Below are 26,108 nucleotides of genomic sequence, written 5' to 3' on the forward strand. Positions count from 1 at the left end.
AGCTACATTCAGAGTATAAGATGCACCCAAATTATCAGCCTCTTTTAGGGAGGAAAAAGGTGTGTCTTATACTCCGAAAAATACGGTAATCGGCCATATTAGGTCCAGTATTTTAGTGATCAAACAGTAAACTTCATCATTGGTTTAGGTTGGCAAAATACAACAACGTAGATTAAATCAGTGCAGAATACAGTTGAGCATATGTCAAAATAGCTGTCTTTGGTATGTTGTCCAAATGATTTTGATGATTGTTAACAATAAATGTGTATATGCGTGAGAAACTAAGCTGTGTAATTGAATTTTTGTATTCCAACAGCTCTGAAAAGTCCAGCTGCATTTCACGAACAAAGAAGAAGCTTGGAACGGGCCAGGGTAAGCACTACTTAACTTTGAATGCTTAGCACAGAGGTCTTCAAACTTGGCAACTTTGAGACTTGTGGACTTCAACTCCCAGAATTCTCCAACTATGCTACGCTGGCTAGAGAATTCTGGGAGTTGAAGTCCACAAGTCTTAAAGTTGCCAAGTTTGGGGACCCCTGGCTTAGCATCTATAGCATCCTTTTTTCAGATTTGGTCCCTGATTTTCCCAAATAGAGGCCTCCATTCTTTTGGAGTATTTTATTTTATACTTTATATGTAATATGATGGAAATGGTAGCATTATTAATAGAATTAGGGCCTAGGATGTCTATGGCAGAGAGGTAGAACATCCCCTTTCGTAATCCTGCAATTTATTTGGTTGATCCTACTGTCTGCTAATATAAATTTAAATGGAAATAATGATTTGGTTAATTTTTACATTGTTATAATATTGTTATAATAATAGACCTTGGCTTTTTTCTTTAATTATTTTGCTTTTTTTCTCTTCCCCCCCTTCTTTTCTCTTCTTCTCTTTTTTCTTTCTTTTCTGAATTACAATTTCCCTTTTTTATTGCTTGTAGTTGATAAAATCTTCTCTTTTTTGTAAGGGTTTTGGAAAATACAGAAGAAAGAGGAGTAGGCACTATTGCATACCTGAATTACTGAAGGAGAAGGATGTTGATTTAATTAGGTTTAAAGGGAATTAAGTTTGAATTCAATTAGATGAAAATTAGATATCCAGATGACAAATTAAAGGTCAATGTGGGGGGGGGGGGGGGGGGGCTGGATTGATACCGGAAGTAATTAATTGGGAACTAATAATTTTTTGGGAGAGATTAATTATAAATAATTTACTAACTCAGTACTGTTTTTATTATAATATGAAAATATTTTAAAATGTATTAAAGAAGCTTGCATGGAGAATGTTTTTTTAAAAAATTACCCCTAAATTTAAGTGAAACTTCTGGTTCCTGAGAAATTAAACACCACATCCTGGGCTACAGTCATAAAGATCTTCAATGAGTTTGGCGAGGAATTAATGCTGTGACTGTTGGGCTCATCTTGTTTTAAACTAAAATGTGTGGGGAATTTACATTTCTTACATAGTGACCTGTATGTAGTCTGGGATTAAGGCTAATTTAAGTATACCTGTCAGTAGAATGTGGACACAGGCAATTAATGCATCGTATACATTTCACACAGCCGAGTGTTGGAAACTCTGGGCTACATTTTCCTCCTGGTTTCCAATCTGTGATTAAATGTTGTGCACTCATGCAATGAAAGTGAACCATTCTTTAGCAGTACAGCTACTGAGATCTGAGGCAAGGTTATTTCTTCTACTTGAGAATCTCATGATGAATTTTAACAGGAAAATCTTGCATGTTCCATATTTAGTCTTGCGACTTCATTGAGATATAAAATGTATTTTTTTGTGCTTTGCAGACAGAGGATTACTTGAAACGGAAGATCCGGTCCAGACCAGAGAGGTCAGAGTTGGTGAGGATGCACATTCTAGAAGGTATAGTCTCTAGTGTATGGTTATCTAGTACGAGATGGATAGGCAAATAAAGTGAGGCCTAAATAATTGAAATTGCAATTTATTCTGCATTAAATATCTTTTAGAACTTTTTGTGAAGTTTTACAGCACTTATTTTACAACATTAGCAAATCTGAAAATTGTCCAGAAAGGCTGTCAGGTGCAAGCAACAAGAATCAGCTGTGAATAAACACAAGCATAAACTTTATTGTAGTTATCTATGTTACAAGAATCTTACCATGAGAGTGGTCAGATAAAGCTGCTGGAATTCTGGGGAGAGGTGCCCCTTTTTTTGCAGTGGGAAAACTCTAAGCTGTCTGTCCGTCCGTCCGTCCGTCCATGTATCTATCTATCTATCTATCTATCTATCTATCTATCTATCTATCTATCTATCTATCTATCTATCTATCTATCTATCTATCTTATCTATCTATCTATCTATCATCTACCTACCTACCTACCATCTATCTATCATCTATCTATCTATCTATCTATCTATCTATCTATCTATCTATCTATCTATCTATCTATCTATCTATCATCTACCTACCTACCTACCTACCTACCTACCTTCCATCCATCCATCCATCCATCCATCCATCCATCTATCTATCTATCATTTGTCTGTCTGTCTGTCTATTTTATAGGCTGCCCAATTCCTTCCGGAGTCTGGTCGGTGTATAACAACTAAAAACAATATAAAAAACAGTTTAAAAGCCCATAGAAAAAAAGAAAATAAAAGTCATTCACATTTTTTTGGACGACTCTAGAGGGTACCATATTTCTCAACAGCCCCAGGCCTGCTGACAAAGTCAGGTTTTCATGAATGGGTGAACAGTGCAGTCAGGCGGTAGGGAAAGCAAGTAGGATGCTTGGCTGCATAGCTAGAGGTATAACAAGCAGGAAGAGGGAGATTATGATCCCACTATATAGAATGCTGGTGAGACCACATTTGGAATACTGTGTTCAGTTCTGGAGACCTCACCTACAAAAAGATATTGACAAAATTGAACGGGTCCAAAGACGGGCTACAAGAATGGTGGAAGGTCTTAAGCATAAAACGTATCAGGAAAGACTTAATGAACTCAATCTGTATAGTCTGGAGGACAGAAGGAAAAGGGGGGACATGATCGAAACATTTAAATACATTAAAGGGTTGAATAAGGTCCAGGAGGGAAGTGTTTTTAATAGGAAAGTGAACACAAGAACAAGGGGACACAATCTGAAGTTAGTTGGGGGAAAGATCAAAAGCAACATGAGAAAATATTATTTTACTGAAAGAGTAGTAGATCCTTGGAACAAACTTCCAGCAGACGTGGTAGATAAATCCACAGTAACTGAATTTAAACATGCCTGGGATAAACATATATCCATCCTAAGATAAAATACAGAAAATAGTATAAGGGCAGACTAGATGGACCATGAGGTCTTTTTCTGCCGTCAGACTTCTATGTTTCTATGTTTCTATGTTTCATGGCTTTCCGAAAGGCCAGTAGGTTGGGGGCAGTATGGACCTCCAGGGGTAGGTGGTTCTAGAGGGTCGGGGACACCACAGAAAAGGCCCTCCCACATGGCCCCGTCAACCTACACTGTCCTGCCGACGGGACCTGGAGAAGGCCACCCTGTGGGCCCTTATTGGTCGCTGAGAGCCATGTGGCAGAAGGCAGCCCCGTAAATAGTCTGGCCCTAAGCTAGTCTTAACATCTCCCTCCATTCCAGTTGGAGATTCCACCACAGTCTATCACTTTACATTTGACTTTCAAAAGAAGAAGCATCTTTTTCTTCAAAAGAAGAAGTGTCTCAAAACCTTCAGAAAAAGGAAGTTGAAAAAGAAAGTTAGTAATATAGGCTCAGTTAAAATATAAGCAGATCAGGAAATGTACTATCAAATACAAGAGGTCATCTGCATGATTAACAATGTCAAGGAAGCTATTTAAAAAATGGCTTCCTCTAGAATTTGGACTATGGCCAAATGAGAACAAAACACAGACTGTTTTCTGTTAAGAGATGCTCGACAGATGCAAAAAGGATTTCGAAGTACTCATTGCTAATAATAGTATGCTAACAAGAGATGGAATTGGTATGGAGGTTGGATTGTTATTGCTGATGAAGAGAACGGTGACAAGAATGAGAATGAGAAACTAAAGCATTTTGTACACTGAATTCTGAATTATTTTTACATATAAAATTATTTGATGTAGCAAAAATTGTATCATGTATTTGTAAGATTTTGTTTTAGGAACAAGAATACAAAATGGACAACAACACTTTTTTTAAATTGATCTAAGAAGTAGCTCAATAATCAAACAAATAAAAATGAACAGAAGACATTAAAATAGGGGGTACTGCTCTCCAGTGCTGCAGGGAGTATACACTGCTCAAAAAAATAAAGGGAACACTTAAACAAGACAATATAACTCCAAGTAAATCAAACTTCTGTGAAATCAAACTGTCCACTTAGGAAGCAACACTGATTGACAGTCAATTTCACATGCTGTTGTGCACATTCAACTTTGTGCAGAACAAAGTATTCAATGTGAATATTTATTTTATTTTATTTTATTTTTATTTATTTAATTTGTATGCCGCCCCTCTCCGTAGACTCGGAGATCTAGGATGTGTTCTTTGAGTGTTCCCTTTATTTTTTTGAGCAGTATACTTTGTTTCTATCCTGAAAAATGACGAAAACTATACATGTTACAAGTGCAATTTAAGTGTTTGCTGGAGGAGAAGCTGCAAGAGTTAAAGACAAAATCCAGTTCTCGGCTGATCGATGAAAATGGGGATTTTTTTTGAATTGGATTCAAGGAGTGCTTGCAGAGAGTTATAAAGACTAGAAAGCATCCCAGATCAAAACATGCCAAACTGTGGAGAATTAGAGGAATGTCAAATGAGATCGTATATTTTAGAGCTTCAGAATAATTTCCAGAATCTCGTTATTTTATGAACCCTTGGGTGAGAAGCCCCTGCCAAGCCTCAGAGCAATACTGGGCAATACTTCCCTAAATATGCCCATGCTACACCAACACTCTGCAGCCTGCATTGGTTGCCGATCAGTTTCCAGTCACAATTCAAAGTGTTGGTTATTACCTATAAAGCCCTTCATGGCACCGGGCCAGATTATCTTGGGAACCGCCTACTGCCGCATGAATCCCAGCGACCAGTTAGGTCCCACAGAGTGGGCCTTCTCCGGGTCCCGTCAACTAAACAATGTCGTTTGGCGGGACCCAGGGGAAGAGCCTTCTCTGTGGCGGCCCCGACCCTCTGGAACCAACTCCCCCCAGAGATTCGAATAGCCCCCACCCTTCTTAGCTTTCGTAAGCTTCTTAAAACCCACCTCTGTCGTCAGGCATGGGGGGACTGAGATATTCTTTCCCCCTAGGCTTCTACAATTTATGTATGGTATGTTTGTATGTATGATTGGTTTTAAAATAAGGGTTTTTAGCTGTTTTAGTATTGGATTGTCGCATGTTGTTTTTACCACTGTTGTTGGCCGCACAGAGTCTACGGAGAGGGGCAGCATACAAATCCAATGAATAATAATAATAATAATAATAATAATAATAATAATAGCAGCAAAGGCGACCGTACAGACTTTGCAATGGGAGAAATGTCTGCCTATGCGTGATGTAATGAACAGTGGTGATCAAGTACTCTCTACGGAGTGGGACTGAAGCAGCAATTTTAGCCAGACCATTTATCAGAAGAAGCTGTGTTGCTTTCTTGGGGCCTGAATTTGGAATAAAACTAAAAGATATCCAAGGTTCTTTAATCCTAATCTATCTGCTAGTGTCCATGAGAACATAATGCAGTTGTGGAGACATTGCAAGGCAATGAACTGGGCAGAAGAGTGAAGGAGATGGAGGGGAACCAGTAGTGGTTTTTTTAAACCTTTCAGTTTGATCCAGGGAAAGAGAAAATACTGGAGAAGTGATAGCTGAGCAGTGGTGCAAATTGGATTCTTTGAAAAACGGAAGATTGCTAAAATGTTCAGCTTCTCCCCCAAATATGACTGAAAAGTGTCTTGTCAGTTTGATCTATCAAGCAGGCTCTCCAATGAATTCTGTGTGGAAGGGAGAAGAGATCTGGGAGACAAAAATTATGTGAAATACTGGGACTCAGGCTCAAAGGGGTATTCAGGATGTGAAAGCAACCACTGAGAATGTAAATACAGGAAGAACAAGTCAAGATATTGGAACAAAGGTTTCCATGGTTTCTTTCCAAAAAAAATTAGAAGAAGTACTACTTCTGAATTCTTAATTCAGAAAGGCAAATATGATTTATTAGCACTTATTAGGACAAAGGTTATGAGTGGAATGCCAGAATTGGAAAGTATAACTTACCCAAAAGGAATAGTGAAAAAGAAGGTCATTATATGTAAATTGCACACGTAAGGAATTTGACCATGGAGGGACGAACATTTGAGTAGGTCAATAGCATTCGAGGAAGATTTGAAAGGGTTATTGTGTAGATTCCCAAGACAGTCAGATCTGCATAATGCTCTTACTAATTTTTATAGAGCTATCAGGGCAGAAACACAGCATAATGGGAGTACAGTGATCCCCCGCTCGTTGCGAGGGTTCCGTTCCAGGAGCCCCCGCAACGAGCGGGTTTTCGCGAAGTAGCGATGCGGAAGTAAAAACACCGTCTGCGCATGTGCAGACGGTGTTTTTACTCCCACAGCGCTAGCGAGGAGCCGAAGATTGGGGGCGGGGCGGCTGTTTGCCGCCGGCATGGAGGGCTTCCTAGCAGCCCCCCAAACCCGGGTTGGGGGTCCGGGGGGCGCTTGGTATCGCCGGTTTTGAGCTGAGTCCGGAAGCGAATTCGCTTCCGGACTCAGCTCAAAACCGCCGATAGCAAGCGGCAAGGAACGGCTTGTCTCGGCGCTTTCGAGCTGTCAGCTCGAAAGCGCCGAGACAAGCCGTTCCTTGCCGCTTGCTATCGGCGGTTTTGAGCTGAGTCCGGAAGCGAATTCGCTTCCGGACTCAGCTCAAAACCGGCGATACCAAGCGGCAAGGAACGGCTTGTCTCGGCGCTTTCGAGCTGACAGCTCGAAAGCGCCGAGACAAGCCGTTCCTTGCCGCTTGCTATCGGCGGTTTTGAGCTGAGTCCGGAAGCGAATTCGCTCCCGGACTCAGCTCAAAAGCGGCGAGAATGAACGGCGTGGGCGGGCGAAGGGCGGGCGGCAGCGAGGAGTTTGCGTGGGCGGTGGGGAAACTCCTCGCTGACGCCAGCAAGAGGGGGAAGACCCAGGGAAGCCGCTGCCATCTACGCATGCGTGCCCGGCACGCATGCGTAGATGGTATTTTTGACTTCCGGGTTGAAAAATAGCGAAGTACCCTGTTCGCAATGGTTGGGGACGCAATAAACGGGGGATCACTGTATTTCGGTTTCTGTTTTTTAAAAAAATAGTGAAAGGCATCACAGTGTCTCAATTTTTTCAGTGATCTGGTTGATTTTTGTTTTCCAAGAAGAAGAGACAATGAGATCGGATGTTAACTAATAGGGAAAACATGGATGAAAAGAAAAATGAAATGTGGGGATGTGGCTACCACGAATTGCTCCACCTCCACCCAGCTCAAGACTATTTACTCTCTTAATCTGAACTCTTTTTTTTGGAAAGCTCTGTGTTGCCAAAACTTACCACTGCTCCTGCAGATGCACAGCCCATCACGGCCCAGCTGTTTATGAAATGGTTTTCTTAGAATTTAGAAAAGAATATTTTGCTTGGCGGAATCCAGCATGGATTTATCAAGGGCCAGTCTTGCTGAAGCAATTTGATTTCCTTTTTTGATAGAATGACCAATTTAATTGACTGTGGAAATAAGGGGGGCTTGTTGTATTTATCATCAACAAAATAATAAACAGAGTTATGAGATTTTGGTAAAGAAATATAATATATGAGCGGTAAAGCATTAAATGGATAGTGGATTGGTTGGACAATTTTATCCACCAAATGTACATTGGTGCCTCTTCATCAAACTGGAAAGAGATGCCTAATGATATAGTTAGTTGGGGGAAAGATCAAAAGCAACATGAGAAAATATTATTTTACTGAAAGAGTAGTAGATCCTGGGAACAAACTTCCAGCGGACGTGGTTGGTAAATCCACAGTAACTGAATTTAAACATGCCTGGGATAAACATAGATCCATTGTAAGATAAAAATACAGGAAATAGTATAAGGGCAGACTAGATGGATCATGAGGTCTTTTTCTGCCGTCAGTCTTCTATGTTTCTATATATTGCAGGTACCTGTCCTAATCCCTGTGCTGTATTAATATACAAATGTATTACAATATATTTGTTAATGACTTGGGTAAAAAGTGAGAATTTATGCTTATCAATTTAAAAGATAACACAAAGACAGGGCAAATAACAAACACCTTAAGGGACAATATAAAAATTTAAGGAGGAGTTAATTAATCTGTAAGAAGGGGCCAAAACAATTCAACAAGGACAAATACAAATTCATATATTTTGGCTGGGAAAAAAACCCCAGAGACATAAGTAGAGGATGGGGTGGGTCATATTAGCTTGATTAATCATAAGCAGTATGGGATCCAAAAACAGTTGCAAAAAAAAAAAAAGGAAAAAAAAAGAGGAGAGTGAATGCAGTCTTAGGCTGCATCAGTGGAAGTACAGTGCCAGGAGGATGAGGTAATTGTTTCTTCCTTTTCAAGGTTAGTTAGACTGCATCTAGCATATTACATGCAGTTTTGGAAACAGCATTTTAGGAGGGGCATTTAATAAGGAGTGTAGAAAGAACCCCAGTGGTACAGTGCTAGCATGCAGTATTGCAGGCAAACTCTGCCCACAATCAGGAGTTCGATCCTGTTCATCTCAAGGTTGACTCCGCCTTCCATCCTTCCAAAGTTGGGAAAATGAGGACCCAGATTGGTGGGGGCAATATGCCCATAGTTCTGTAAAGTGCTATGGAGTGGTATATAAATCTAAGTGGTATTGTTAGTATCCAGAGTAGAACAACCAAGAGGATAAGGGACCTGGTAGGAAAAGCATAAGAAATGGCTGGAGGCATTGGGATCATTTACTAGATAAATGGTCAAAGCAATGGAAACTGCAGTTTCATGTTTCCAAATGTAAAATAATGCACTTGGGGAAAAGGAATCCTCATTGGCAGTTCTGTGTTAGCAAAAACTTCAGAAGAGAAGGATTTAGGGGTAGTGATTTCTGACAGCTTCAAAATGGGTGAGCAGTGTGGTCGGGCAGTAGGAAAAGCAAGTAGGATGCTAGGTTGCATAGCTAGAGGTATAACAAGCAGGAAGAGGGAGATTGTGATCCCCTTATATAGAGCGCTGGTGAGACCACATTTGAAATACTGTGTTCAGTTCTGGAGACCTCACCTACAAAAAGATATTGACAAAATTGAACGGGTCCAAAGACGGGCTACAAGAATGGTGGAAGGTCTTAAGCATAACACGTATCAGGAAAGACTTCATGAACTCAGTCTGTATAGTCTGGAGGACAGAAGGAAAAGGGGGGACATGATCGAAACATTTAAATATGTTAAAGGGTTAAATAAGATCCAGGAGGGAAGCGTTTTTAATGGGAAAGTGAACACAAGAACAAGGGGACACAATCTGAGGTTAGTTGGGAGAAAGATCAAAAGCAACATGAGAAAATATTATGTTACTGAAAGAGTAGTAGATCCTTGGAACAAACTTCCAGCAGACGTGGTTGGTAAATCCACAGTGACTGAATTTAAACATGCCTGGGATAAACATATATCCATCCTAAGATAAAACTCAGGAAACAGTATAAGGGCAGACTAGATGGACCATGAGGTCTTTTTCTGCCATCAGTCTTCTATGTTTCTATGTTTAACCCAGAGAAGATTTCTGAGGAAACATCATGGTTGTTTCCAAGGACCTGAAGGTTTGTTGGTTAGGAGCCAAGTACAACATTGTTAAAGTATTCCGGAAAATAGGACAAGAAAAAAAAATAATTACAAGGATGTAGATTTCAGTTTGATATTATGAAAAGTTTTCTAAGAGCTGTTCAACTGTGGAAAAAATTGCCTGGGAAAGAAAAAAGACTTTGGTGGTAGTGCTTAGAGAAGCCAGATCTGTCAAGGATGATATATATACTTGTGGGTTTTGAATTGGCAGGAAGTTGGATTAGGTAATCAGCATTCTTTGCAACCTTTGTATTCTGTAAGTCAGTGTTTCCCAACCTTGGCAAGTTGAAGATATCTGGACTTCAACTCCCAGAATTCCCCAGCCAGCGAAGGCTGGCTGGAGAATTCTGGGAGTTGAAGTCCAGATATCTTCAACTTGCCAAGGTTGGGAAACACTGCTGTAAGTAACTATAAGAATTACAGGAAATTCCAGACTAGTTGTCTTAATATCAGTTTCAAGTAGATTGATAGAAAAATAAATAAAAATAAAAATAATATGATTACCTGCATAGAAAATTGATTCTTACTGGTAGTGGGTGGAATGCTTTAATTCAGAAAATATTGAGCAAGGAAGCAGGTTAATTACCGTATATAAAATTATGTATGTTTATTCATAAAAATGTTTTCCTTTCTAGTATTTGTGAAATCCTAGGATACCTAATAAAATGGTTGCATTTTCAGGATAAAAGAGGAAGAATTTTTTCCCCACAATTAGAGATAGCTCCAATCTTGATAGTATTAAATGGAGATTAATGAAATTAAAATAATATTATCAGTGAAGGAGGAGGAAAGGGAAAAGGAATCATGGATAATTGTAGCAATACCAGGGGATAGTAGAATAGGAAACAAAGAATTGTAGATCACAAAGTATCATGATCTGTAAATCAAAGATGAAAGATTATAGCATAACCAGCTGTGGTGATTATTAACACATTGGATGTAATACCCAAAAAATATTGGGGACACTTAGAAAATTGACAGACTTTGTATCTTGTCAATTTTTAAAAGCCACACCTATGCTATGTCAATTCATTATAACATCTTAGGTTCTTGGGAAGTACTCAGTGCATATTAAGGCCAACACCATCTAAGAAGTAACAGTGATGATTTCATGATTGTGAATAATGATGATGATGATGATGCTGTTGTCCCAAAGCACTGGAATTATATGTAAACCGGCTCAAAATTGACAAAATCACCCTCAGTCAAATGCAGAAAGCTGCATTACTCAGTTCCACACATACGGTGGTACTTCTACTTAAGAACGCCTCTACTTAAGAACTTTTCTAGATAAGGACCAGGTGTTCAAGATTTTTTGGCCTCTTCTTAAGAACCATTTTCTACTTACAAACCCGAGCCTGGACAAAATTCCCAGGAAATTTGAGAGCTGCACGAAGGCCCGGCCAGTTTCCTACCATTCCCCGTTTAATCCCGGCCATCTCACGCTTTTCTGGGCTGCCAGAGAAGACTTTCGGTGGCGCTCCCCCTCTGACCCACCTGGGTTTCTCTGTCTGGCGCAGTATATGGGAGGTAGTCTTGCATCGGGTGTATGGGAGGCGCGTGCTCCTCGCCACCTCAGAGTCCCTCTTTTTTTTTTTTAGCTTTAAAGTTTTGGATTTTTTTTTATTCCCCTCATCTCACCTTCTTTGTTCAGCAGTGACTGACTGTCCTCCTCCTCTTCTTCCTCCTCTTCCTCCAACCCAAATTCCAAGCGTTTATTTCTTTCCTAATGGGTTTGCACGCATTATTATTGAGCCGCCCCGAGTCTAATAAATTATTACTGTATTATTATTATTATTATTATTATTATTATTATTATTATTATTATTATGTCAGTACAACACAGCAAACGAGATCACTATGCTGGATTTCGTATTTCATCACCAGTCGGGCACTTCCCAAGCACCTAGGACTGCGTGATGTAGCGGCAAATTATGTTTGCCGATCCCAGTAAAGCGGCCTTTTGCAATTGACAGATGGAGATTTTGTCAATTCCAATGGTTTTCAAATATCCGCTGAGATCCTTTAGCACTGCGCCCAGCGTGCCAAGTACCACTGGGACCACTTTCACTGGCTTGTGCCAGAGTCGTTGCAGCTCGATTTTTAGATCTTCGTATTTCACTAATTTCTCTAGCTGCTTCTCCTCAATTCTGCTGTCTCCTGGGATTGCGATGTCGATGATCCATACATCATCATCATCATCATCATTATTATTATTATTATTATTATTATTATTTGCTTTTACATTGATTCCTATGGGAAAAATTGCTTCTACTTACAAACTTTTCTACTTAAGAACCTGGTCATGGAACGAATTAAGTTCTTAAGTGGAGGTACTACTGTACTTTGAAAATATATTATAACGTCCTAGGCCCCTGGGTGGGGCTCGACTAGTAATTAATTGCAAATCCAGCAAAACATCTGGCCACTGTGATAATAATAATATTGCATGTCATTCAATCATCAACAACTCTGGGCAGCTAACCATCAAATAAAAAAATTATAATAAAAGATGGCAAGTGTGATGAAGGAGGAGGCCTTACTCTTCCGGACTAAAAGACCTGGTTGAAGAGTCAGGTCTTTATAGCTCTTCTACACCACAGCAGAATGATTTAGAACTGGACCTTGTCCCAGAGGGGTGGCCTTACTAGAGAGAAGGCACAGTTTAGGGGTCCTGATAGATGACATCAGGCTAAACTGATAATGACAATATTTTATATTTCCATTTACCAGTTGTTATTATTACAAATAGAACTGTTCTTGTCCTGCTTTGGGGATTCATAAGATTCAGGTTAGGTATGGAATAACCGGCCATTGGCACAAGTCAGAAGGGCAGTTCTGTTATTCATAAAAGTTATTTAGATATGTGTTGTGGTTAGCTCTGGCCCAGCTCCTGCCCCAATGAATGTGCAGGTGGATGTTGGGGAAACATCCACATGCCGCAGGCCTGTTTTGCTCCCGATGGAATCTGCCGACGAAGCCTCCTCTGACCAAGGAAGCGTGAGTGACAGGGAAGAGGGGAGTTTGGCAGACAGCCCAGGAGGAGATCAATCATCTGTATCATCCTTGGATTCTGAACAAGAATTAATGACACATCCACGCATGCGTAGAGTGATGCATAGAAAACAACAACTGAAGGATTATTACAAGAGAAAATGAGGCCACCCGTGGTTGGGTGGGGCTGCTGTAATTAGTGCTACAGATAAAAGTGCAACCTGGTGTTTTAGCCTCATAGCAGTTTATCTGATTCATTGTTTCGTCAAGATCGTGGTTTTTGTGCTGTTCAAGATTGTGTGTGGACTCTCTGGACTTTAGAATTGGACTCAATTTCCCAGTTATTGGGTGAGCAATTGGATTGCATCTAACCTGTGCCTTGTGTGTACCAGAAAATCCCTTTGACATTTAAAAAGGGAGCTGTTTCTGTTTTTCTGTTTATATAAACTTTTGGGTTTTCCTTTTATCGTGTGGTGTGTGTCTTCCTGGACTAATTACCCTGTAATTACGGGTGGCAGAACAGATATGAGAGGTCCAATATGGTTAGGGCTGGTTTTTTAATGTGCTGCTTGGGATTCTCCAAAAAGAAACTACAGAATTGATTAAGAAATAATCATTTTTTCTTTTGTTTTGGCCGAACAGAGACCTCTGCTGAACCTTCTCTTCAGGCCAAGCAGTTGAAGTTGAAGCGGGCTAGATTGGCTGATGATCTCAATGAGAAGATTGCCCAGAGACCGGGCCCCATGGAATTGGTAGAGAAAAACATTCTGCCTGTGGAATCCAGCTTGAAGGAAGCTCTCATTGGTAAGCCTGCTGATAAGGGGAGTGGATAAAACAGCAACTTCTTTTTTTAAATGCCCTTTTTAAACGAAGGAAAGCAGAATATACTTGGTGACTTGGTAAAACTAATAATACAGTGGTACCTCTACTTAAGAACTTAATTCATTCCGTGACCAGGTTCTTAAATAGAAAAGTTTGTAAGAAGAAGCAATTTTCCCCATAGGAATCAATGTAAAAGCAAATAATGTGTGCGGTTGGGGAAACCACAGGGAGGGTGGAAGCCCGGTTTCCTCCCAGGAGATTCCTAGAGAGGCCCCACAGAGGCTTCTCCCTGCCTTTTCCGGCCCTGTTTCCTCCCAGGAGATTTCTAGAGAGGCCCCACAGAGGCTTCTCCCTGCCTTTTCCGGCCCTGTTTCCTCCCAGGAGATTCCTAGAGAGGCCCCACAGAGGCTTCTCCCTGCCTTTTCCGGCCCTGTTTCCTCCCAGGAGATTCCTAGAGAGGCCCCACAGAGGCTTCTCCCTGCCTTTTCCGGCCCTGTTTCCTCCCAGGAGATTCCTAGAGAGGCCCCACAGAGGCTTCTCCCTGCCTTTTCTGGCCCTGTTTCCTCCCAGGAGATTTCTAGAGAGGCCCCACAGAAGCTTCTTCCTGCCTTTTCCGGCCCTGTTTCCTCCCAGGAGATTCCTAGAGAGACCCCACAGAGGCTTCTTCCTGCCTTTTCTGGCCCTGTTTCCTCCCAGGAGATTCCTAGAGAGGCCCCACGGAGGCTTCTCCCTGCCTTTTCCGGTTACAGTTTCGGAGGCTTGGGTTTGTAAGTAGAAAATGGTTCTTGAGACGAGGCAAAAAAATCTTGAACACCCGGTTCTTATGTAGAAAAGTTCGTAAGTCAAGGCGTTCGTAGGTAGAGGTAACACTGCATATGTACAACACACAGTTGTCTAAAGTTCCTCTGCTGTTCACCATCTTAGAATTTTATAGTAGCCCAGAAATGTCCTGCTGGTTCTCTGTGATCCATACCCTTTGTTTTTAATTCATTAACTTTGCATCTCTTGTTTTCAGTAAGTCAAGTGAATTATCCTAAGATAGCAGATCATTCCTCCTTCGATGAGGACAGCAGTGATGCCCTGTCTCCAGAACAACCGGCTAGCCATGAATCCCAGGCATCTGTGCCATCCCCAATGGAAGCTCAGATGAGTGATTTAGTTCCTACTCCCACAGTGGCATCCCCTACTCAGGTGAGGACACCTTAAGGGCTGCTTCTTGTTGCACGTTTTGATTGTAGGAGTTCGGGCAAGAAAGGTATTGGAAGAAAAGGTTGTTAGGGGAATTTGTGCTCATTAGCAGTAAAACACTTGATACCTGAATTTTTTAAATGATTTTTTACATCCTACATATATTAGGTGGCAAACATACGCAATACTCAGTGGGGGTGGTAAATTTATGCACTATTTATTGAATATTTAATAGTTTTTTAATTGTCCTTCCTTCTCTAGTGACCTTAATATGATCCTTAATTATTTTTAAAATAGGAAATAATTAAATAGTATGCTTTTACCCATAAAGGCTTTAATCATTTTAATCGTTATCTAGAACTGAGCTTTTATAGCAATTAAAGAAAATTGAGCTACTTGCCTAATCCGTTATCATGCTGAACCTTGTGGGCTCAGTACAAAACCTTAAAACGTTACTGTGCTCCTCAACAAATAATGTTGTCTATTATTTATCCTTTTTGGGGCTATTCAAATAATGGGACTTAATCAACTGAAAAAGAGTCCAAGCACCTATTTGAAAAAGTTATCTTGGTTGGTAAGCCACTCCACCCAGTCACATGACCTTTAAGCCACCTCCTGGTCACATGATTGTCAAGCCACTCCCACCTGACCACATGGCCGACAAGCCACTCCTATCCAGTCACATGACCATCAAGCCACACCCACAAAATAAGCCACGCCCACAGCGGCAGTAAAAATTTTGGCAGCCCGTCACTGCTCCTCCTTCCTTCTGTTTCCCCCAAAATTGTAACCCTATGAGGTGGGTTAGGCTGAGAGAGAGTGACTAGCCCAAAGTCCCCCAGCTGGCTTTTATACCTAAGTAGGGACTAGAACTCCCAGTCTCCTGGTTTTCAGGCCAGCACATTCACCACTACATCAAAGTGGTTCTCAAACTGGAGCCTGACATGATATCAATAGCATCCTTAATGATGTTCCACTTTGTGGAAAAATAAACCCCTATTTTCTGCAGATTTGACCATGGAAAGAAGTTAACTCTCTTGCTCTATGATGAGATTAATCCTGGAAATTGGTTTTCTACATATCTGTATTTTGCAGCACACAAATGTAACCAAGTACAGTGGTACCTCTACTTACGAACTTAATTCGTTTCGTGACCAGGTTTTTAAGTAGAAAAGTTTGGAAGTAGAAGCAATTTTTCCCATAGGAATCAATGTAAAAGCAAATAATGCATGCAAACCCATTAGGAGAGAAATAAAAGCTCGGAATTTGGGTGGGAGGAGGAGGAGGAAGAAGAGCAGGACAGTCGCTGCAGAAGGAAGAAGGTGAGATAAGGGGAATCAAAAAAATCCAAAACTTTAAGGCTTAAAAAAAAAAAAAAAGAGGGACTCTGACTCTGAGGCTGTGAGAAGGAGCACGCGCCTTCCATACACCTGGAGCGAGGCTGCCTCCCATACACTGCGCCAGAGAGAGAAACCCAGGGGGAATGGCAGGAAACTGGCCGGGCCTTCGTGCCGCTCTCAAATTTCTTCGGAATTTTTTCCGGGCTCGGGTTGTTAAGTAGAAAATGGTTCTTAAGAAGAGGCAAAAAAATCTTGGACACCCGGTTCTTATCTAGAAAAGTTCTTAAGTAGAGGCGTTCTTAGGTAGAGGTACCACTGTAGTTGCCTTTTCACGATACGGTAGAAGTCCCCTGCTAACTGCTTATTCTGTCTTCTGCAAATTCACCTGGGCATATTCGTATTCCTTTACTTTGCAGATTGTGTGCCAGTTAAAAATCAGCACAGACTGCACAACCTGCGTGTCTGAACAGCCTCCAACCCCCTTGCCACAGCCGCCACCTCCAGTGCCTCTGAATCTCACTAATGGAATTGCTCCTCCTGCTGCCAAACCTCTTCCGACTCTTATAAAGGTATCTTTTGTGCTAGGGCTAAGGGCTATGATCAGCCAAGAAGTCTATGATGCCAATTTAACCCTGCTGTTCTTTTCGAAAAAACTCCCTAATCTTATGTTCCCGGGTCTATTTGACCCGGACTGCAAATTGATCATTTTAGGTACTTATATTTGGTCTTTTTGAAAGCTTTTTTCACCTGGAAACAAGTTTGAACATTTCTGCACACAATGGAATGAAAATGGAACTGAAAAAATTAATCCTTATTGGTTTATTTTGCACATAAATGTGCCCCCCCCCGTTTTTGTGAATTTGTTTTAGGTTTATTGATAATTTTGCCTGCAAAATGCATTCTATTTTACTAAAGTTGGTGTGGGACTGGTAGCTTGAACATTTCTGAACATAATGTTATGAAAATTGAACCAGAAAAATTGATGCATATTGGTTTATTTTGCACATAAAAGTATGCCTCCCCCCGTGTTCAATTATTTCAATTTATATAAAAATTATGCTGTTAATTTCAAACTTACATACTTGTTTTTAGTAAAATGGATTTCTTTCATAAAATTAGTTCTCTGGCTACAATGTGCTTGATTTTCAAAAGGATATTCCAAATATTTCTAGCCAAATATATATAAAAAGTGAACATAATGGCACAAAGCAAGGCCGAGGGGGGGTGGCCCTTTTGAGGCAAAAATAAACAAATAAGAATCATTTTTTTCAGTTCATTTATATTTTTCTTATGTTCAGGATTGTTCAATTTAGTACAGTATATCAAACCTTTTGGGGGAAAATTCCTTAGAGATTTGTAGCCTTAAAAAATATAAATTGACACGAAATTCAGAAAGAATGGGGGGAGGGTTTTTTTGATCAAAATAAAAATATAAGTCTCAATTTTTCCAGTTCAATTTTTATATCATTATGTTCATAAATGTTCAAACTAGTTTCCCAGTGGAAAAAGTTTTCAAAAAGACCAAATTCAAATACCTAAAAAAAATCATTCTGTTCGGGTCTATATGACCCGAACAGAGTAAACGTGACTTTTTTGTTTTCCCCAGAAAAAAATTAGCCCCCACCCCCACAAATATTTTTATGATGATCAGCATTGTTAAATTGAGTAAATGAATGCCTAAGATTTTAAAGAATATTTCGGATTTGGAGCATAAAAAAATAAAAAGTGAAAATGGTTGCAAGCAGCCAAGGGGGGGAAGGGGAGGGCTTATTTCTGATTTTAAAAAGACAATAAGAATCATTTCTTTCAGTTCATTTATATTTTTCTTATATTCAGAAATGTTCAAACTACCAATCCCACACCAACTTTAGTAAAATTGAACACATTTTGCAAGCTAAACTATCTATAAATTGAAAAAAATTCAGAAAAACGGGGTGGTGGTCTGCCTTTTATAACCAAATTAAAGCAATATGCATAATTATTTTCAGTTCAATTTTCATATCATTGTGTGCAGAAATGTTCAGACTACTTTCCAAGTGAAAAAAGTTTTCAAATTGACCAAACATAAGCACTTCAAATGAAGAGTTTTCGGTCCGGGTCAGGGTGACCCGGGAACAGAACAAGTGTGACTTTTTGTTTTTCAGCAAGAAAGAAACCCCCCACCCCTCCAAAAAAATTCTCATAGAGAGAACCCCTGAAATGTTGAAAAGTCATGAAATTTCAAGTTTCAGATACGCAGGGAAAATTTTTTACAGGGACTCAAACTTGGCTTCGGGTCACATACGACCCAAACAGAACAGCAGGGTTTAAATGATTAGGTGAGATACTGAGTAAAGTTGATCTTGATCAGGATCACGAACCAACTTTTCAATGCCGTTTTCAATTCCTTATTAAGTAAATAGTGATACATTAGGATCTTTTTTTCTTTTGGCTAGTAGATTAATATCATGCAGATCATTAAATAAAATAGTTTTTGTAACAGCATGGAATTATTTTTTTAACAGGTATCCAGAATTGATGACATGTGGTTCCTTTGCTGTATCATTTTCTTTCTTTTTTTCAGTTTGAAATATGATGAAGCCTATGAAACATTGACAGATGATAAATGCCCTGGAATTTATACACGTATAAACAGAAATGTAATTAATATGAAACTGGATTAGACATTTATATATTGCCTCCTACTTTCACATGGCAACTCAAGGCAGCTTACAGGACATATATGTACAAAATAAAAGAAATAAAAATAATAAAAAATTAAAATAATTAAAATAATTAAGTAATAACCCCACCCTCACCCCGGTGACAATACACACTTATTCCAGTCATTTATTGGACTCTCCAGGCCTGCTGGCAGGATCTAAAGAGTGTTAGAGTTTGGGCCAGTCTAATTTCTGCAGGAATGATGTTACATTAATTGGTCTAAGGATTGTTCATGTAGGTTCACTGCACTGATGTAGATAATATAATTAGTATATATTAAGATTAGCATTATATTAGTCCAGGAGTCTCCAAACTTAGCAGCTTTAAGACTTGTGGATGTCAATTCCCAGAAGTGCACTAGTTAAAAACTAGCAGCGTTATACTTATTTAATAGGTTTACATTTATTAGGGCAGATCAGTAGAATGAAGAAATTGTATGGAAGATATTAAACCAGCCAATCATTTCTCAAAATGTCACACTGTATATTTACTATGCTACCATCCCATCCTGAACCACCTATTTTTTCTTTCAAATAGCAAAGCCAGCCAAAATCTTCATGTGAGAAGTCCCAGCGTAGCAAAAAATCCAAGGAGCCGAAACCAAAAGTTAAGAAGCTGAAATATCATCAGTATATTCCACCGGACCAAAAACAGGATAAAGGAGCTCCCCCCATGGATTCATCTTATGCCAAAATCCTGCAGCAGCAACAGCTCTTTTTGCAGCTCCAGATCCTCAATCAACAGCACCAACAGCACTACAACTATCAAACCATCCTCCCAGCTCCACCAAAGTAAGACCACCACTACCACCACCACCTCCTCCTCCTCCTCCTCTCGAGAGCTTAGTATAAACAGAACTGAAGCCTATTTCTCTGTCCATTCCCATCAAAGTATGGGATTTATAAAGTCAACTCCTAATCCACTTTATAAAGTCAACTCCTAATCCACTCATGAGCCATATTTCTTCCCTTTCTAACGTTCACTTGGTCTGGAGTGTAGCTTACAAACATTAAAAGTAAGTGAAAATGAGGTATGTACAGTGGTACCTCTACTTACGAACTTAATTCATTCCGTGACCAGGTTCTTAAGTAGAAAAGTTTGTAAGAAGCAATTTTTCCCATGGGAATCAATGTAAAAGCAAATAATGTGTGCGATTGGGGAAACCCCAAGGAGGGTGGAGGCCCTGTTTCCTCCAAGGAGATTCCTAGAGAGGCCCCATGGAGGCTTCTCTCCGCCTTTTCCGTCTCTGTTTCCTCTCAGGAGATTCCTAGAGAGGCCTTTTCCGGTTACAGTTTCAGAGGCTCAGGTTTGTATGTGGAAAATGGGTCTTAAGAAGAGGCAAAAAAATCTTGAACACCTGGTTCTTATCTAGAAAAGTTCGTAAGTAGAGGTGTTCTTAGGTAGAGGTACCACTGTACACATTAGTCCAGCTATCTAAGATTGTAGTGAAAGAAGTTTATGTGACCAAAAGTTCTGGCAGTATAATGCCAAAGAGAGGTTTCCAAAGTGCCCCAGTCAGCAATGCATATATTTAATTCAGTATTTGTTTGTTTATTGCTTTCTCAGTAAACTCAACAGATTTGTTTTTCACAAGCTACTACCATACGCAGACTTGGGATTGCATATACCGGTAACAAAATAACAATAGTCAGTTTAGTTTAGTGGTTAAGGTATCAGGCTCAGAAACCAGGAACCTAATCCTGCCTTAGGCGTGAAAGTTGGCTGGGTGACTTTGGGCCAGTCAACATATTCAGTCCACCTCAAAGGCTTCTTATTGTGGGGAAAACAGGAGCCGGGAGGAACGTTATGTATGTTCGCCACCTTGACTGACTTAGAGATGATATTAGTGGCATAAAAAAAATCTAACAAATAATCAGTACAGTATAGAGTGAAACTAAAAAGATAATGTTTGAAAGAAATTCGCTAGATGTCTGCTTTTCATCATGGTGAAAAGCATGAGGGAATATAAAGTTCTTATGACGATCTCTTCATTTTACAATTTATTTTTCTGTTTCTACTGCATTTAAACATAAGTAATAAGAAAATATGAAGAAAAGTTTTAATGATTTATCACAGAGTACAGCTGAAAGCAAACACCAAAGCAGCAGCAATTGCTTGCATTTACTTTAGGGTTTGGCACAGGCAAGGGTTTCTTTTCACCGGCACTACCGGAACGCTCCTGGTGACTGGTGCAGCCGCACATCCGATGGGCGGGCACGCACGCATCGGTGCGAGATTCAGCTTCTGCACACGTGCCAGAAGCCAAATCTCATGTGAGTGAGATTTTGGCGATTTTTGGCAAAAAAATGGTGAAAATGGGTGAAATCTCACGCGCAAGAGCATCCTCACGCGAGATTTCGCTTCTGGCACATGCACAGAAGCCAAATCTTACGCGGGCACACGGACATGCATGCACATCTCCATTTCTGCTATTGGATCACCGATCCCACATATACCGGGTTCAACCCACTACTTGGGTTGCCAGTACATTTTTATACGCATTGGATTGTTAGATGACATCATGAAGTGAAACACATACACACACCCCCAAAAAGAAAGAAAATAAAGTGGATATTCAACCGCCTCTGGGAAGTACAGAAGCAAAGCCTGGAGTTTTTGTAGCTTGTTTCTTGTAGCTGGCTATTCAGTTCCCTCTTTCTTTCTTTCCCGTTCAGACCCCTAGGAGAACAGAATGGCAACTGCAGCCCAGCCGTGCGGGGTCTTTCCACCGCTGCCAGCAACGCCTCTTCTTTTTCTTCTGGTTCCAATGGGCTCTTGCGACAAAATAGCAATTCTCCAGTAGGCAAACCTGGGCCTCTCCCTGCTAACCTTGATGACATGAAGGTAACCAAGCATTTGTAGGCTGCTTTGAGAAGAAATATTAGATATAAAATGCAAGTAAAATAATCATTATTGTGAATATGCAGCAAAGCAGAAATCCAAATGTAAGGAAAAGTATTTCAGATTCCTTCTGATGGGGTAGTTAATATAGCAGCTATAAAGCAAGAATAAAATATTAGAAAATAGATCAAGAATATAAGTATATACCGAATTTGTCAGAGTATAAGACGCACCGGAGGATAAGACGCACCTTAGTTTTTGGGGAGGAAAATAGGGAAAAATAATCTGCCTACCAGGTATTCATCTGGCTAGCGTGCTTAGTCTGGTCAGCTTCAGCGCATTATTTTATCTCCTGGTTAGGGGTTAAAAAAACCTCATTGGAAGAGAGTAACATTGCAAGAGCCTGCAAGCCAGGAAGAGGTGGGAACATCATTAGCACCTTGTTAGGGCTGAAAAAGAACGCTATTCTGAGCAAGTAGAGCAATGAAAAAAAGCCTGCAAATACTTAGGGCTGAAAAAACATTCTTCAGATAGAGTAACAATGAAAAAGTCTGTAAAGTATGAGCTGGGAAAATCATTAACACCTCATTGGGGCAGGAAGAAAAAGCTTCGGAAAAGCTACATTCAGAATATAAAATGCACCCAAATTTTCAGCCTCTTTAAGGGAGGGAAAAGTGTGTCTTATACAGTACTCAGAAAAATACGGTAATGCCTAATGTTTTCCTTAAGGTTGAGGCACTATAGCACTAAAATTTCCAGTTTATACATCTAGGAGTCATCTTGTATTTGTATTATTCTTGGGTGAGTTGTCATTACTACCGCAATAATAGAAGCATCATTTAGGCTGTAATTGCATATTGCATTACGAATAGTTCTGGTAATATTAGATCAGGTTTAAGATCATGTAATTCCTAAATTGCATGTTTGCATCAGCTTGATGTAATCTGTCACTTTCATTTACCTAATTATAGAATGTAATTACTTGGCCAGCTGTTCATTCAATATTATAAATTATAGTGCAGGATCTTTACCACATTTCATTTAAATAGTATGTTGTCTTTGCCTTTAAAATTTGTTAACCACTCTAATAAAAATGTGGTATAAGTTATTTGTTGCGTTATTGGTGAATGGTGATATTATCACTGAAATTGATGCGTTTGACGCTGCTGACCATACGTTTTATTTATTGGTGGTGATGGGATTGTCCTTTGAAAATGAAACCTTTGTGCTCATTGTTTTATGCTTTATAATATTTGGCAACCTTTCTTTAAAAAAAAAAAGAATTGAAAGGATATATCCACCAGGTTTACCTTCCAACTGTGATTTGATGTAGCCCTAGTAACTAAGGTTGTCTTAGCTAATATAACTACTGATAAAATTCTAACTCTTTGATAGGTGGCGGAGCTAAAGCAAGAGTTGAAGTTAAGAGCCTTGCCTGTGTCGGGTACGAAGACAGATTTAATTGAGCGGCTCAAAGCTTATCAAGAGCAGAACGGTGTAACCAGCCGAGTCCTTGCTGCTCCGAAACCTAACACAGCAATTCTCCCGAAAACTACGGAAGTGGTGGTAGCTTTCCCAGCTGCTCGGCTGAGTACAGGTCCTGCACTGGTCAGTACGGGCCTTACTTCAGCAGAGGTTGTTGTAGCCACCGTCACGGGCAATGGTGTCATGAAGTTTGGGAGCACAGGCTCAACTCCCCCTGTGTCACCCACTCCTTCTGAACGTTCTCTGACGAGCGCCGGAGATGAGAATTCAACCAGCGGCGATGCCTTTGGGGAAATGGTGACTTCTCCCTTGACTCATCTTACTCTACAAGCATCGCCAGTCCAATTTCTGGTAAAAGAAGAGAATCCCAAAGGTAAACCTTGCAGTGGCATGAATTCAATGTCAATGGTGGAGTCGACCATCATCAGCAGCCACCACAACAAAGACATGGAGGCCCAGAATAAAGACCAGATGCTGCAGGAGAAAGATAAGCAGATTGAGGAGCTCACCCGGATGTTAAAACAGAAACAGCAGTTGGTGGAGATGCTGAAGCTGCAGCTGGAGAAAGAAAAGAGGTCCCAACAACCACCGTCAGCTGCAGCTGTCGGAGAAGAGAGAGCTGAGCCCTCCATTTTTGGTGCCTCCATCAAGAACGAAAAGGGTTTCCTGAGTTGCCAATCTATGGAGCAGCTGAACTGCCAAATTGACCAACTGAGACCCACGCAGACCACCAGTCAAATGGAGACGTTGGATACAAATTCAGTGCCAAAGAAAGCAGTGATGGTGAAGCAGGAGGTGCTAGCTGCTGAAACTGAGCCACCCTGTCAGACCTCATGTTTTTTCCTTGGACAGCATGGTGGGGGCTTCAGTGATTTCATCAAAGGGGCTTCCCCCCCTACCCTCATCACCGATTCCACAGGCACTCACCTAGTCCTCACTGTGACCAACCAGAATGCTGAAAGGCAGAGCCTCTCGCCTCCCGAGAACCTAGGAAGCAGCTCATTGCCCTTGAAAGTAAGTAAATGTGCAAACTCCTCTGCATTCTCTCCCTCACACACACACACACACACACACACACAGAGGCACAACATTAATTGAAGAAACTAATGTAAAGGTAATGTTGGAGCAACAGGGTTGGTTTAATAATTTAGTTTATTTTTTAAGGCTTTGTTATTGTTTTTTGTCTTTAAACATCATATTATTTCAGCACGGATCTACACCCAAATTGCATACATTGTTATATAATAACAATGTATGCAATTTGGGTGTAGATCCGTACTGAAATAATTTACAATATTTACGATATTTTGTATGTTTACATTGTCCTGTATCTTCTTCTCACAAATTTGTCTCATAATCTTTCCTTTTTTTTAGTCCAGTTGTATACCATTTAGTGCATACTTCATAATAGTTCGAGTTATTTTGTCCTTTTTGTTCTATTGTCTTAATAATTTAGTTTAACATGCACAACTTTTTGAACAAAACTTTGTATGTTTCTTGCTGAAAGCGGTTTACCAGAATGAAATCATGCTGTTATAACAATAGGAACCATAAATTGTCTGTTCTTGTTAAACTAGATCTCATCTACATTTTCTAGATAATTCATTGGTTTTGCAGGCCCAAATTTTGTTTTCCCTTGGAGTAAATCCTCTCTGCTGCACTGCTACTTTACTGCTACTCAGGCACCTGAAACAAACATTCAGTCCTATATTGTTTTTTCAGAGAATGTCATCTCCATCTGCAGTAGCAGCCAACAAGCCACCTATACAGGACTCTCCATCATCTCCTGAACCATCTCCAAAGGAATCCACCCAGAAGGTAGTGTCCCTAACCGTAGCCCTGATTTGCATACGGTGTTTTTCCTTTTTAAAATCAATGGACCAATCAGGATCTGATCTTTAATTCTTTTTCTCATCCCTTCTATAGTGTCAGAAGTCAGGTCTGCAAATGGTCACCGGACAGCTGCCACAAACGATCTTATCGTTTTCTGCACCTCCCAACTTGCAGCCTTTCTTCCTGAACGGCTTCCACAAAGGACCGACGAATGCCAGAGTTCCTGATAAAACTGGCCAGTGCAGCGAGACAAAAAAGGTACTCACAGCAGGTCCCAATACCGTAAGATGAGCCTCTTGTTCAATATCTACATGAAACACCGCATTGGGTCATCTAGCCAGTTTGGGGTCCTGCATCACCAGTACACTAATGATACTTAATTATACTTTTTGACTCCAGGCTCTCCAAGTGAGGCTACTAGGTCTAGTCCCGATGCCTGTAGGCCAGTGTTTCCCAACCTTGGCAACTTGGAGATATTTGGACTTCAACTCCAAGAAACCCCCAGCCAGCGAATCCAGACATAATTCAAAGTGTTGGTAATGACCTACAAAGCCCTACATGGCATCAGACCAGATTACTTACGGGACCGCCTCCTGCCACATAAATCCCAGTGGCCGGTTAGGTCCCACAGAGTTGGCCTTCTCCAGGTCCCGTCAACCAGACAATGTTGTTTGGGTCCCAGCCCTCTAGAATCGGCTCCCCCCAGAGATTCATATTGCCCCCACCTTCCTTGCCTTCCGCAAGAGTCTTAAGACTCATCTATGTCACTCTGCCCCCCCAAAATAATAATTATGATACATGGTGTGATTGTACCGTTCGATTGAGTAATACATAGGATTTTTAGCTATAGTTTTTTTTAATGTATTAGATTTGTACAGTATGCTGTCGCTCCAAGTCTCCGGAGAGGGGTGGTATACGAATCTAATAAATTATTATTATTATAAATTATCTGTTGGGATCTAGGAAGCATATTTTCTATGGCACAATGTCTGTTCTCTGGAAAGGGGGGCTGCTCAACTATTGGTGACTTCCAACTTGATGGCATTCAGGAAGGCTAAAGATCTTGCCCTTTTCCCATGTCTTAGTTTA

The 26,108-nt window shown here is 40.4% G+C and overlaps 1 protein-coding gene across 4 annotated transcripts in view; it reads left to right on the forward strand.

The window, feature by feature from the left end:
• MRTFA (myocardin related transcription factor A) overlaps positions 1-26,108 on the forward strand; it is a 114,011-nt gene that overhangs the window by 77,693 nt on the left and 10,210 nt on the right. For all 4 annotated transcript variants that reach the window (XM_070756071.1, XM_070756068.1, XM_070756072.1 and 1 more), the window contains exons 4-13: positions 317-372; positions 1,803-1,878; positions 13,450-13,611; positions 14,645-14,820; positions 16,574-16,726; positions 19,398-19,651; positions 21,536-21,704; positions 23,097-24,200; positions 24,909-25,004; positions 25,113-25,277. In XM_070756071.1, coding sequence (XP_070612172.1) covers positions 317-372; positions 1,803-1,878; positions 13,450-13,611; positions 14,645-14,820; positions 16,574-16,726; positions 19,398-19,651; positions 21,536-21,704; positions 23,097-24,200; positions 24,909-25,004; positions 25,113-25,277 — 2,411 coding nt within the window. The remainder of the gene's footprint in view (positions 1-316; positions 373-1,802; positions 1,879-13,449; positions 13,612-14,644; positions 14,821-16,573; positions 16,727-19,397; positions 19,652-21,535; positions 21,705-23,096; positions 24,201-24,908; positions 25,005-25,112; positions 25,278-26,108) is intronic.

This window comes from Erythrolamprus reginae, chromosome 6, assembly GCF_031021105.1.
Source record: "Erythrolamprus reginae isolate rEryReg1 chromosome 6, rEryReg1.hap1, whole genome shotgun sequence".
NCBI classification, from domain to species: domain Eukaryota; kingdom Metazoa; phylum Chordata; class Lepidosauria; order Squamata; family Dipsadidae; genus Erythrolamprus; species Erythrolamprus reginae.